This window comes from Psilocybe cubensis, chromosome 11, assembly GCF_017499595.1.
Source record: "Psilocybe cubensis strain MGC-MH-2018 chromosome 11, whole genome shotgun sequence".
NCBI lineage: Eukaryota > Fungi > Basidiomycota > Agaricomycetes > Agaricales > Agrocybaceae > Psilocybe > Psilocybe cubensis.
The window spans coordinates 3,037,316-3,050,190 of NC_063009.1; the positions used below are offsets into that span (position 1 = coordinate 3,037,316).

Consider the following 12,875-nt stretch of genomic DNA (forward strand, 5'->3'; position numbering starts at 1 on the left):
TCTCCTCGTCATGGGGAAACATCGTCTTCCTCGATGAAAGAGTTCTTTCTGTATAATTTGTAATTGTACCCTTTCTGAATCAATAGACCTAATAGATCAGTGTGAAAGCAATCAAGCAGTCCTCCGCAAAAGCCGTTTGACGCGTAAAACACGCCCACAGCGACTTGATAATGCCTGTGTGCTATCGACTGTGCGTATATTTCAAGCCCCTCGCCATCCTACCCTTCTCATATTATCAATTCACCACCAACCTTTCTTAGACGCTCTTTTCTGCCTCCTTTCAACTTACTCGTACGACCATGGAGAACACTACTCGTCAAGCTTCGTCATCAGGTTCCCTGGTGGAACCTGTCCCCATGGCCGTCTCCGAACCCTATATCGGATTTCACCACCCTATGGTAACATCGCATATCAACTTTACACCAGTCTCTCGTTCTGCTCCTCCTGTTCCCAAAACAGCCATGAGGATTAATTGGGAACCAAGGAGGTCTTCCGCTGATTTACCTGACGATAACGACGACCCCTCACTTGCCCCTGCACCTGCTAACCCTTCACAGTCAACTTCCTCGTCTGCCAACTCTCCGAACCCAGACCCTCCGAACCCTGCTGCGACGGCAGGGCCGTCGCAAACCACTTTACCCGCTCAAGGTGTCGCTACCGCAGGGCCCTCGTCTGCGCCAGTAGGCACTTCAAAAGTCATCATTATCCGGAAGCCCCCAGGTGAACCCGGTCGCCCAGGATCGGGTGGTTTTAATTTGGAAGATGTACTTGTGGGCGAGCACGACTGGGCCTTATCGGACGTTGAAACCCTGCAGGTAAGTTTATTTCGTTCGTCCTATATGTCTTTTCTTTACTCTATCACACAGGATTGGCTTCGCAGAGAGGCGACCAAGACTCTCCGGCTCGATGCTAGTTATCGGTCGCAAAACCCGAGACTGATTGAGAGAATATGCAACAAGGTGTGTTCTGGTTTCAGTTCTGCTCAACTTATCTCATGTTTTGCAGGCTATGCGTCCCGAGCACTGGCCTGTTTTGGCTAATTACGACAACTGTTGGCCTGTCAAGAGTGCCCTGAAATTGATCCTCAAATACAAATCTGAAGCCTCGCGACGGGTAGAAGGGCGGAAAATGGCTGTGCGCGTTCGTAAAGCTATCAATAACCAAGAGGGCTCGCATGAATCGTCTAGCGAGGGCGGCAGTGGTAGCGATGAAGAGGCCTGAATTCCCTCCCCCCAACTCTATACCATTGTGCCCTGGCTTGTTATACCTGTCCTTCCTTTATTTGTAATGGTCTCTCCTCTCTACTCTTTTTTTCACGTTCATTTCCACATGCACTATTCATGTCCGACTCTAATCCACGTTCCTTTCCTCCTGCATCTGTTATTGCATACTATTCGGGTTTGAAACTCGTTGACATTGCTTTTCTTTACCCCGTCGCTCGTTTCCTGTACAACCTTTCTTCCCATACCATTATCAAATGTCTTAATGTGGAAATCCCTATGTCTCAATTTTAAAGTCATAGTCGCTCACTGTGAGGATGCACATCGTCTCCGAAAGTTTAATGGAAGTTTTCTGTCAGAAGACAAATTAGACATGAGCTATGATCCGCTTCCGAGCCCATTTTGACAAGTAAGTCTTGAACACATCGAAACCCAAGCTTGATTCTAACTTATCTAGACACGTTTGAACACGCCGGCCGAACTTCAATAACTTATTGTATCTGCCATAACGTTACACTGTGAGTACAACTGTTGTGGAGATAAGATTAGGTAACTACAAGGTAACTAAACTATCCAGGGTCGCTCGAAAGTCACAGGATAAAAGTTGCGATTCTCCCTTCCCCACGACTTTTGTCGTCTGCTACCATCTACAAAACTATGGAATCGGGAGACGGATATTGCGCCAGAAACCACTATCACTTCCCGGACACACAGCGGCAGCAATTGCGGCAATTTCATGTCATCACATCACCCGCTCAATCTGTACCAACCTATTCCCATCTACCTTTTCCAGACGGCGATGGGCACCCTAAATGCCCCAGTTGCACGAAGTCCATGAATAATGCAAATCGAAACCCCCCGTATAACCAACGCTTTACTTATCGATCACACGTATCACTCGCAAATAATGCAAACCGAAGTCCTTTGCCATACAATCAGGTCTCACTCACTCGGCCACCTGAGCTACTCGACGTCACTCTTCCAAGTGATTATCTGAGTATTTTGGTCCGAGTTCAACATCCCACAATTGACCCCGGGGCTTCCTCCACTAATCGATCGAACTTCGAGCCTCATCCGTGCCCGTATATTTGCCAACTTTGTCCCTACCTTCAACAGATCATGTATCAAGAAGGCCCTCCCGAAGATATAGTCGGGATACAAGCAGTACGTTCAGCTTCCGTATAGTTCGCATTGCCTTGTACTTATCAAGAATTTCCCCACAGCGATCACCGATACCCCCTGAGAAAATATCTACCTATTCGGAATTGACACCCCATCTCCAATATATGCAACAACATCAACGTCAACGATCGGAGGAAAGATAATCTCGAGCAAGGGTATTAAGTTCCTGCGCCATGCTTCCTGTTCTAATAATTCATGAGTTTGTAACAATGTCAGAGTCACTGGTTCTATTTAATTTTACCGCGACTTTCTATGAACGAATGCAACCATAAGGGTTTATGTGAAAAAGTCTCCCCATAAGTTGCACCTTCAACTGAAAATAATTCTGTATTGCAGGCAACTTACTTTATTTGAATGTCAGGTCGCGTAGAAGGCGCGTCAGGCCCGCATTAGGGTCACGGACTGTCTCGTGAAGATCTTAATGAATAGTTTAAAGTCCCGAACGTCTATCTCTTTGTTTCGTATGTCCTTTGTGTTTTAAACCTCGAAAGTGTTTAAATAGGCTAAGATCTAATGTGAAGCCAACTCCCACCTCGTTCCACCCATCCACCATCATGGGCATTTTATGCTTCGCTGTCACAACGCTTGTCGTAGGCACCATGTTGGTCGGCATAGGCATTTTAACACACAATGGTTTATGGTTCTTTCTCGCGCTTTTTTCACCCATGACGTTGCTCGCTGTGTTCACTTTTTACGATTATTACACGGTTGTCTACAACCCTTCTCCACACCTTTTAAACCTCAATAATTTGAGCTCACGCCCTGCCCCATTATTGCGCTCCGGACTGCGAAGCGAACGTCGTTATATCGTTTCCATGCCAGTATCTGTCAATACAGTCCGCAGCCTCCTCGACGGTTCTTTCGCTAATTCATATACGCCGACAACTGCCAATATTCTGGAAGCAATCGACCATATTTGGTCGCAAAACGACATAAACATCATGGAGGTATGCAGTTTTTTTACGGCGTGCTACCTTTGAATCTTAAAGTTCTTGCAGAGAATCCATGGACTTCAAAACCCTTGTCGATATCGCTTCCTCCATCGATCGGGCCAAAATATATATCTCGTTACAGACGTCGACCCGTACGGTCCTTCCGCCGAGACCTCGCGATTGGGTCCTCGTGAATTGGAATATTACTAGGACAGGACTCCAACCTGTTCGTATATTTTAACTGCTTGTTCACCGATTCTGTTCTGATTACCTTGTAGTGCGGAATGTGCAAAGGCGTTCCAGCTTGGCAGTAGCATCTCGGTTATTCGTATATCTTCGCACCCAAGTTCCACTCATGCTTCTATTTTTTTTCTTCTTTCCTCAGTCTCATCTCGATACTTAGTCCCGCAATAATGTTTTTCTTGTAAATCATATTTAGTTTTGGCTCTATGAATACTTAGTGCAATAATTTTCCGTTGTGTAAAGTTCACTGCATACGCAAATAGACATCCATTCCTAGGTCGGTTTAATTGTTTTTGCGCGCGACGGAACCCATGGCCAACGCGCGCGATGTTTTGATGCCGATCAAGACTAGAAAGAGCGTTCAAACCTGGAGATGGCATGGAGATGGCCTGAGAAATAATGTTACTCGCTCAGTGACGAAAGAAAATACGCTCATAACAAGAATTAAAGGTAAATTGATCGGAAAACAAACTTTCAAGCTACTGATAACATGGACCACGAAACCGCTATATTAGTCTAAGTAGAAGAATTTTGATATGTAACAATTATGAAAAGTTGCGCGCCACGAAATGTTAGGTATAGATTGCAGGATTCACCTCGTCGTCCTCCCCTGGAAATGGTTGAGCGGCCTGGGGGTCTAGCAATCGTAGTTCAAGGTCGGATAAAGTATTCAACCAGACCGGATTGTAGTAGTTTATGGGGAGTCTAGTTGGGGCAGGCCTCGTACTGTAATTTTGCCCTTGCCTTAACCGCTGACGGACATCAGGTTGACCTCCGGGGCGCCTACCACCATATGCAGTCGTGGCTGGCAAAGCATTATCGGCATCCGTCACGGTGTTCAGTAGCCGTGGATTTCGCCAATATAATATCCTAACGCTTCGGATTCCGCGCTCTTCAGAATCGCTCTCGTCGGAACTCATCCCATCATCTCCTAGCGTCACAATGGTCCGCGCATGATTTGGCATGTTCGCCTGTTGAGCACTATCAACACGGGTCTCATACAGCTGCAAAGTAAAGGCCGTTAGAGCAAGGAATTCGGACTAACTTGATAGCTTACTTTAGTCTGACGACGACGAACCCGCTTAAACCGGTCGCGTCCCTCTTTCTCCATCAACAGTCTATTTCCCGCATCCTGTTCAGTTTCATCCCCCCGTGGCATGGCGTTGGACATGTAATCCCTTAGAGTAGTGAGACGCCGAAGGAAACATTGTTCAATTTCTTCCTCTTGCCCCCGATATTCTGGATATTGTCGCACTAAAGAATCTGCAAAGAGGTTTGCCATGTGACGGTTCCATTGTGTGTTGACTCTGTCAAAATACAACTGGAAAGGTGTCATCGTCGGAGGATCTCGTCGTCGGCGCTCTAAACGATCCACTTCAACCTCGTCGGCGATGTGAATATTATCAAGATCGGAGTAGATTTGGCTGTCACGATGATCTGCAGGGAGATCGAGACATTTGCGCAGATGTAGGCGCACTGCTTGCTAAAAATTCTGGGCTTAAGTAAAGCATTGATATATAGGTAGTAAAAACTATACCGTCAACTGTGTGCGGTCAATTGTACGAGGCCTAGCTGGAGCCTTCTCTTTGAAGGGAGACTTGACTTTCGTAGGCGTCTGACGTACTCTGGGTCCTCTTCCGTTTGCCAAATCATCCCGCAAGCCGTTGACACTGGCAGTCATAGTTTGTATACATTCAATCAGCATGTTATCGGTATTGGGTCGTGGCGAAGGGTGCTGATCATCGTCTGAAGGCATATTGGGAGCCGTAACGGTCGAAGTCGGATGCCTTGGCGTGTTGGCCATCGGAGGAGCCGGCTGAGCAGTGGCAGGAGATTTTGCGCGCTGGGCACTGGCACCAGAGCGTTCTGCGTGCCGAGCTTGATAGGCAGCGAGTTGAGGATTTGTACTGGCACCAGAGCGATTTGCATGACGCACTTGATAGGCAGCGAGTTGAGGATTTGCAGTTGAGGAGTTGGGAGGGACAGATGTGTTAGACGTTCGCACTTCGGAGGCCGAATGTCTTGGCGTGGTTGGCGTGGTAGGCATCGCTGGAACTGTACGATCAACGACAGGACTGACAGTAGGGCGGGTCGCATGACGAGCTTGATAGGCAGCACGGTAAGGATCATTCACCGCAGAGGTAGCAGAGGTAGGCGCTATGGTAGAGTTTGAAGCGGGAAGGCGCCCTAGCCGTTGCATAGCAGCGGCAAAGTATCGCTCTGTTGCTGACTGACCTGTAGGAGGGATAGGGGTCGCGCGGTTAGAATCCCTGCGTCTTTGAGATGGTGGAATTGTGGTATATCTTGTAGGAAAAAAACCCGGAATTATATATCGCCGAGGTGATGCTGATCTTGGAACAGGTCTTTGGTGTGTTGTCCCATCTTCCATATGTTCGTCGTCTGAGTCCAGCGGGGGTGACGAATTGGGAGCTCGAGGCGAATTCCGGAGCGGAGAACTATCTACCATTTCGTCATCTTCATCCCTCGAGGCTTCATTTTGAGGAGGATTTGACGGTGGAACAGCTGATTGTCCGCGCTGGGCAATCTAAGATACCTCGTTAGGATCAACAAGATCACCACATACATTATTGCGTACTCGTGAATGTATAGAAAACCCGGCATTGCGCTTGTTGATCCCAATCTAGAAGACATCGAGGTAAATTATTAGGTACTACGTACGAATGGATTGTTTAACATACCAGCCTCCGCCGGGCATCCAACCTCCTAATTTCCGTTGGTTCATAATCATCCTCAGTATTGTGAGTTCTGTTCTTCATAACTGAATTAATGCGAGCCTGCAAAACCTTGGAGGTGTGATCAGAATCGAAGATTGACAAGGAGGGGAACAGATTTACTTCATTCTTAATTCGTTCGTTCTTTAATATGTCCTCCAACGCACTTGTCGTGTTACCGAATTCGGTATTGCTTGATTCCAGCTCGTTCAAGCGACCTTGATTTGCCTGACATTGTTGTGCCAGATTGGAAACTTGGAGACGCAGGCTGGACTAATAATGATACCTTATCAGTCGGATTTGTTGAGGCATAGGCTAAACTAGAATCCTACCACCGTATCCTCGTAAGTGGCCTTCATTTGATTCATCTCGGCCTGTGCTCTGTATCAGCAACAATGCCATGATTAAAGATTGACAGACAAACCATTCGGTTAGTTTGCTCTGCTTTCAGAGCGTTCTCGGCGTCCGCTGATTTTTGTTGATGGAGATCCATTTGGGACTTGAGATCGCGTTCGAGCGCATGATACTGTTTCTGCGACTCCTCTCGCTGGTTTTGTAATTGTGCTGTAAGGCGGGTTATCTCGTTTGACGCAACACGCAACCGTTCATTGAGGCCCGTGATAGTTTGTTGATCTTCCACACGTGTCGTGTTTGCGCGCTCTAGCTGTTGTTGGAGAGCATTGATTTGGTCCTGTGCGTGTGCTGCACTTTGCGATGTGTTGAGATTTGCAATTGTCGAATTCGCGTCCCGGAGCTGTTGCTGAAGAGAGTTAATTTGTTCCTGTGCAAGGGCCGCCGTATTTTGTGAGGCACTTAAACTTTCAATCCTCGAATTTGCTGCCTGGAGCTGCTGCTGTAACGTTGCTGCTGCACGTTGCGATGCGTTGAGATTTTCAATTGTCGAATTCGCGTCCCGGAGCTGTTGCTGAAGAGAGTTAATTTGTTCCTGTGCAAGGGCCGCCGTATTTTGTGAGGCACTTAAATCTTCAATCCTCGAATTTGCTTGCTGGAGCTGCTGCTGTAACGTTGCTGCTGCACGTTGCGATGCGTTGAGATTTTCAATTGTCGAATTCGCGTCCCGGAGCTGTTGCTGAAGAGAGCTAATTTGTTCCTGTGCAAGGGCCGCTGTATTTTGTGAGGCACTTAAATCTTCAATCCTCGAATTTGCTTGCTGGAGCTGCCGCTGTAACGTACTGACTTCGCTGGATTTCTCTTGCTGCAGACGAGCGATGTCGTTTTCTAAATCTGAGATTTGTGCGAAGAGTTGTTGACCTCGCGAAGCAACCGCAGCTTCGAGATCGGCATTCGTTTTCTCGTGACGCTCCTGAGCTTCAAGACGCTGGCGGTCGTATGCTTTAGATAAGGACTCTGCACGCCGAAGTTTGATCAACGCTGACGAGAGGTCGCCTTGTTGAGTTTTAACAGTTTCTTCAAGCCCTTTGGAGCTCTCCTTCTCCGTCCGCATTGCCTTCGACAGCTTGGTATACTGCGAACGTACAGCCTCTACCTCCTTTTTGCTCCTTTCTGCTTTCTTTTCAGCATTTTTGATGGCATTCTTCGACTTAGTTAGCTGTACGATGGTGGTAAATACGCAAATCTTGCAACATAGGAAATAAATTAACATACTTCCGCTCGTTCATCATCAATGATTTTCTTGAGCACCTCTTCCCTCTGCTTGATCTAAAAAAGCAATGAATACATAAATGACAAGAAAAGTAGATTTTGGGTAACGTGCCTGTTGCTTGCTCAGCTCTGCGATGTCGACGTCTTTCTGTTCGATGACTTGGACTTTGGTGGTATGGTCTTCCGGTGCAGCTCGTCGTTTCTTCGCCTTAGACTGGTTAGACTGGTTCGGATCACTTCTAGTGAAATTGAACAAATTTCCAGACAAAACGGGTATAAAAAACCGTGGAAATGTAGAGGTGCTACTGGGATTTGACGACGTAGGTAGTGTAGGATCAATGTCCATAGACGTTTCAGGGTTCGGAGGAGGATTAGTGTTGGCGGAAGACTCGTTCTGTCGGAAATGTCCAGGAAAAAGCACGTCGGAAGACCCAATCCGTGGGATATGTCCAGCGGATGGCCGAGAGACACTATTCGCAATGGAGGATCCTTGGGCACCCCGAACATCTGTAGCAAACCGGAAAGGCGCCTGATCGATCGAACTAGCGCCGTTGGTGGGCTGAGAAACAGAGGGAGCAACACGATCTGGGACGGAAGATCCTTGGGCTCCCTGGTCATCTGCAGCAAGCCGGGGTGGTAAGAGAGTAACCGCATTTACAGGAGCTTGATTGGTCAAACTAGCGCCATTGCTGGGCTGAGAAACAGAGGGAGCAACACGATTTGGGACTGAAGATCCTTGGGCTCCCTGGTCATCTGCAGCAAGCCGGGGTGGTAAGAGAATAACCGCATTTACAGGAACCTGATTGGTCAAACTAGCGCCATTGGTGGGCTGAGAAACAGAGGGAGCAATGGAGGCTGTACGTGCACCGTGTTCATCTGCGGCAGGTCCGGGTGGAGGAATTGGAAAAGAAACCGCTACATTAGAAGGCGTAGCGTTGGACAAAGTAGCTCCAGCTCCTCCTTGTTCTACTTGTTCTAGACGTTCCGTCGGGTAATCAGGTGATGTGTCCATTGAGGAGGGTTCTTGATCAGTGGAAGATCCAGTTGCCGAAGGAGTAAGTAAGGCCACGATCCTCTCCTTGAGGGGCAACGTTTCCCGTCGGGTGGACGACATGGGTATGATACTGAGGATGCCTGCCTTCCCGAGGTCACCTTTTGTACACTCAGATGGGGGCTCTTTATTCAAAAACTCTTTGTGAATACCGGGAATAAGGAAACAAAGAGGGACTCACCTAAAAGATAGCAGCCAAACCGTATTCGCGCCTCATACTTTCCTCCCTAATTACCGCCACATCCACCTCCATACTTTTTCGCCGACATGGTATCATCGTTGATGACCTTCCGGTCGACTACAAGGGTGAGATGAAATCGAAGTTTATATGAATAACGACTCACTTCGACCAAGGATCTCCATATGACCCTTAATGCCAGATATTATGCGGTCGATGCAAACCGTGCTGTAACGAAGAAAATACACACTCTTGCAAACGCGAGCGGGAGGAGTCCTAGACTGGACTTATTGATGGGCGGGAAATCGCTGCAGCCACACATACATGACGGCGTGGTGTCGATCGTTAACAAAGGGCGGACTACACGCTTTCATATCTTCGTTAAGAATCACAAGTTTCTGCCTCGCAACAAATCTCTTAGACGCTGGGGAAATGCACGATGGAGAGGGGATGTCGTCGTGTTCCGCAAAGGTCTAAGTCTGGACCTCGTCAATTTCACCATACGGGATGGGAAGTTGGCTGACCACGCAGTGAAGAGGTGAGCTGGCGATACTGAGAGTATAGAAGAACGCTAACAGTACCTAGGTTTGTGGAAACTGTTCGCCAACAGCCAAGGTTCCGCATCCCAAAGGACCTCTCCTTCACAATGCCCTGAGCGACTTCTGCTCTATCTGAGCGTCTTCTGCTCTGTTTCCTGTTTTTTCTGTTTCCTGTCTTATTTTGGCGGTTCTCCATCGTTCCGACTTTCGTTCGTTTGTAAACTAATTTGTACACATATTTACGATCTACTGTAAATATATTTACTACTACTTACGCACTGAGCGACATGGTGTGTTATGGGTGGAAAGAGAACGAAACCGTGAGAAAATGCCGACCACGCCATGATGAACCCCCGGAATTTTCAAGCCGCGTTGCCGAGGAGAATACCGCACGCGATAATCGGCTTGAGCGGCTTGAAATTCCGAGGGGTACATATTGAGCTACTCAACATATTCTCACGCTTTCTCTTTTCCTCAACGTTAACGACAGCCTTGAGTAGCAGAACCATAGGTACGTTTTTAAACAATGTTGGTATGAAGTTAGCTAGAGGTGATGTACGTGAATAACAAAAAAAACAAAAATACATGAGTTGAACGAGTCTCCACCTACGAGCACAATAAGAAAATATGATGCGATCGTGTCTTAATAACGACCAGCTGATGACCACACAGCACAAGCAGTGTAGCGCAGACCAGAGTGTTTCGCGAAAATCGCAATGAAGAAGGTATGTCATGATTCCTTGATATCTTAATCCGTTTAGGTTAGTAACATTATTACAGATAGATCCCAGAATCCGCCAGTTCCTGGACACCGAAGCTCAAGTTGACGACGAAATTTCTGAGGAAGACGAACAGACGGGATCCGGAGAAATAGATAGAGAAGGTGAATATTATACTTCAAACACATTTACCCTACTAATATAACCCTTGCCATTGAGATGGATTCATCGACGATGATACACCCCCGGATGTTGGGCATTCCGTTCTACCGACCCAGTTATCAGTTCATAGGCATACCGAGGGAGCATTAGAGCGCTTGATTTCGCGCATCGAGTCCAGAATCAATGCCGCGGGAGATGGGGGATTCGCCATTCCTGAAGATCCAGACGATACACTCCATGACAATGGTTTGTTGTACATACCTAGGGCGGATGATTATCCACTGTGGCGGGTTGAATGTAGAGTGCGTACCCTACCGTTATTGACACTGGGCGTTCTAAACTGAATGGATCTTCGCAGGTTGGTATTGAAGAACAGGCTGTGATGTCTCTGCTCAGCACAGTCTCGGAAGTACATCAGGTTCGTTCCGCATTCACTCGAGGATCAACACAGGGCAGTATCTATATCGAATGTAAAATGAACCAAGCCCTCGTCGACCTTCTTCTACGGACACCAGGTGTACTGCGTAACGGCTTGGGTATCAAACGACAGCTCATCGACTCTTCAGAGTATAGTCAAGTGCTTGGGATGAGGGATGGTCCCGTGGACGTCGGTGCATGGGTAGTCATCAAGAAAGGCTTGTACAAGGGAGACGTTGGCGTGGTTTCACAAAAAAGTTTTCAACATGCCCGTATTCTCCTCATTCCTCGGCTACATACGACCCCACAGAACCCCCTCAAGCGAAAATCATCGACTGTTAAGCCGGCTGCTAAGCTCTTCGATCCGGATCACTTTCGACAGCTTTTCCCAACCGACGTGCAGAGCCGTGGGCCTGATTGCTACTGCTTTCGCGATATGGACTTCGAACAAGGGCTTCTGGCCCAAAATTTGGACCACCGTTCATTCACAGTTAACGTCAAGGACATACCCCATGACTTCTACACCATGTTTAGAATGAGCCAACACCCAGCAGTTAATCGCTCGCATATGCCACGCCCGCGCGAATGGACTTTGAAAGAAGGCGACGCGGTTCTCATTTGCAGCACCCCTTCAACCTCTACGTCGTTTTTTGCCCCAGCTATCTTGAAGGTTATGGATACCTACTATGCGGAAGTCCTCGAAATAGGGACACACGGTGTACCTCTAGCCGACAACCCAACAAAACGTGTGCCGTGGCAAGAAATCAGGAAGGATGTTAAAATCGGACAACATGTTTGTGTACGGGGTGGACATCATACTGGCAAGACAGGCTGGGTAGTTGCTCTCAAAGATGATCGAGTTCATTTTGTCAGCAAGAAGTTTGAAGGTGAAATACCTACTTATTTTAGGGATGGTGACGAGGTCATTGAAGTGAGGTCTCCATTTTGTTATTCGTTCTACTTTTGCAACTCTATTGGCTTACTTATCTCTTGACAGTCAACAGAGGTTTTTGTCAACTTTGTAGACATTGCAAAGGAGCCCGTCGTGCTGCACCACAAGCACGAGCCAGAACAAACTGCCATAATCCCTTATGTGCGCCAGCCAGAATCTGGTCCCCTTCCCAAGACGCCTCCACATCCATGGTGTGGAGTAAAAGTGAAGATATCTAAGCAGCACCATCCTCGAAAAGGCGAATACGGAGTAATTCAGGATGTCAAGGAAAATCTCGATGACAATACTATAACGTTGCACATGCAGTTGACGCGATACGACCCGAATGCCCCATTTCACAGAATATCAGTCCGTTACGACGACGTCGTTGAATTTGCGTAAGCGCATTCCATCTCACACAGGTCATGCAACACTCATTATTTTCAACGTAGATCTTCTCTTGAGCTCGTCCTGTTCCTTGATCCCGGTGAGGGTCATATTCGACCTACCCCAACGCAAACTTTGTCTACGCCGCAACCCGAGCAAGGTCATGATACATCCGCCCATCACCCTTATCTGATGGAGAGGCCGTCTGGTAGTGCAACGCCCCTTCCGACACCAGCACCAAATAATTTGTCTTCTCCACCTAGTCCAGCTTGGGACCCCTCTTCGAGAACTCCGTTATCTGATTCCGTGGCGTCTGATCCATTGTGGATGCCTCCAGCACCACCCCCACATGTCCTCTTGAACCCAAAACTCGTGGGAGTTAAACTGAATGCTGTAGTTGACGGCGGAGATTTTTCTAAGCAGCTAATTGCAGTGTCTATCGAGCTTCATGGCAACGAGGTTGTTCTCCGACATAAAAAATATCACACATGGATTTCATTAGAACCCCGTTGGGTCACCCCTAAATACCCTCATCCAATTCACGACAACAACCTTCTCG

General features: G+C 47.6%; 3 protein-coding genes across 3 annotated transcripts; 2 read left to right on the forward strand and 1 right to left on the reverse strand.

Annotated features, from left to right (window-relative positions):
* Window positions 1-299: 299 nt before the first annotated feature.
* On the forward strand, window positions 300-1,221 carry JR316_0012020 (uncharacterized protein; the record flags this gene model as incomplete). The annotated part of the gene is made up of 3 exons (XM_047897661.1): window positions 300-815; window positions 867-959; window positions 1,006-1,221. The coding sequence occupies 3 exons, from the start codon at window positions 300-302 to the stop codon at window positions 1,219-1,221; spliced, it is 825 nt and encodes a 274-aa protein (XP_047744070.1).
* A 2,928-nt stretch (window positions 1,222-4,149) lies between these two features.
* Window positions 4,150-9,046, reverse strand: JR316_0012021 (uncharacterized protein; the record flags this gene model as incomplete). Its single annotated transcript, XM_047897662.1, has 9 exons — window positions 4,150-4,581; window positions 4,635-5,060; window positions 5,115-6,122; window positions 6,162-6,218; window positions 6,277-6,582; window positions 6,642-6,683; window positions 6,734-7,879; window positions 7,936-7,989; window positions 8,018-9,046. 9 exons carry the CDS (start codon window positions 9,044-9,046, stop codon window positions 4,150-4,152), a joined length of 4,500 nt encoding a protein of 1,499 aa, XP_047744071.1.
* A 1,370-nt stretch (window positions 9,047-10,416) lies between these two features.
* JR316_0012022 (Transcription elongation factor SPT5) lies at window positions 10,417-12,775 on the forward strand (the record flags this gene model as incomplete). The annotated part of the gene is made up of 6 exons (XM_047897663.1): window positions 10,417-10,425; window positions 10,481-10,583; window positions 10,639-10,883; window positions 10,940-11,929; window positions 11,996-12,327; window positions 12,382-12,775. Coding segments are annotated over 6 exons (2,073 nt in total), but the record flags the coding sequence as incomplete, so codon positions are not given.
* Between the last annotated feature and the right edge of the window lie 100 nt (window positions 12,776-12,875).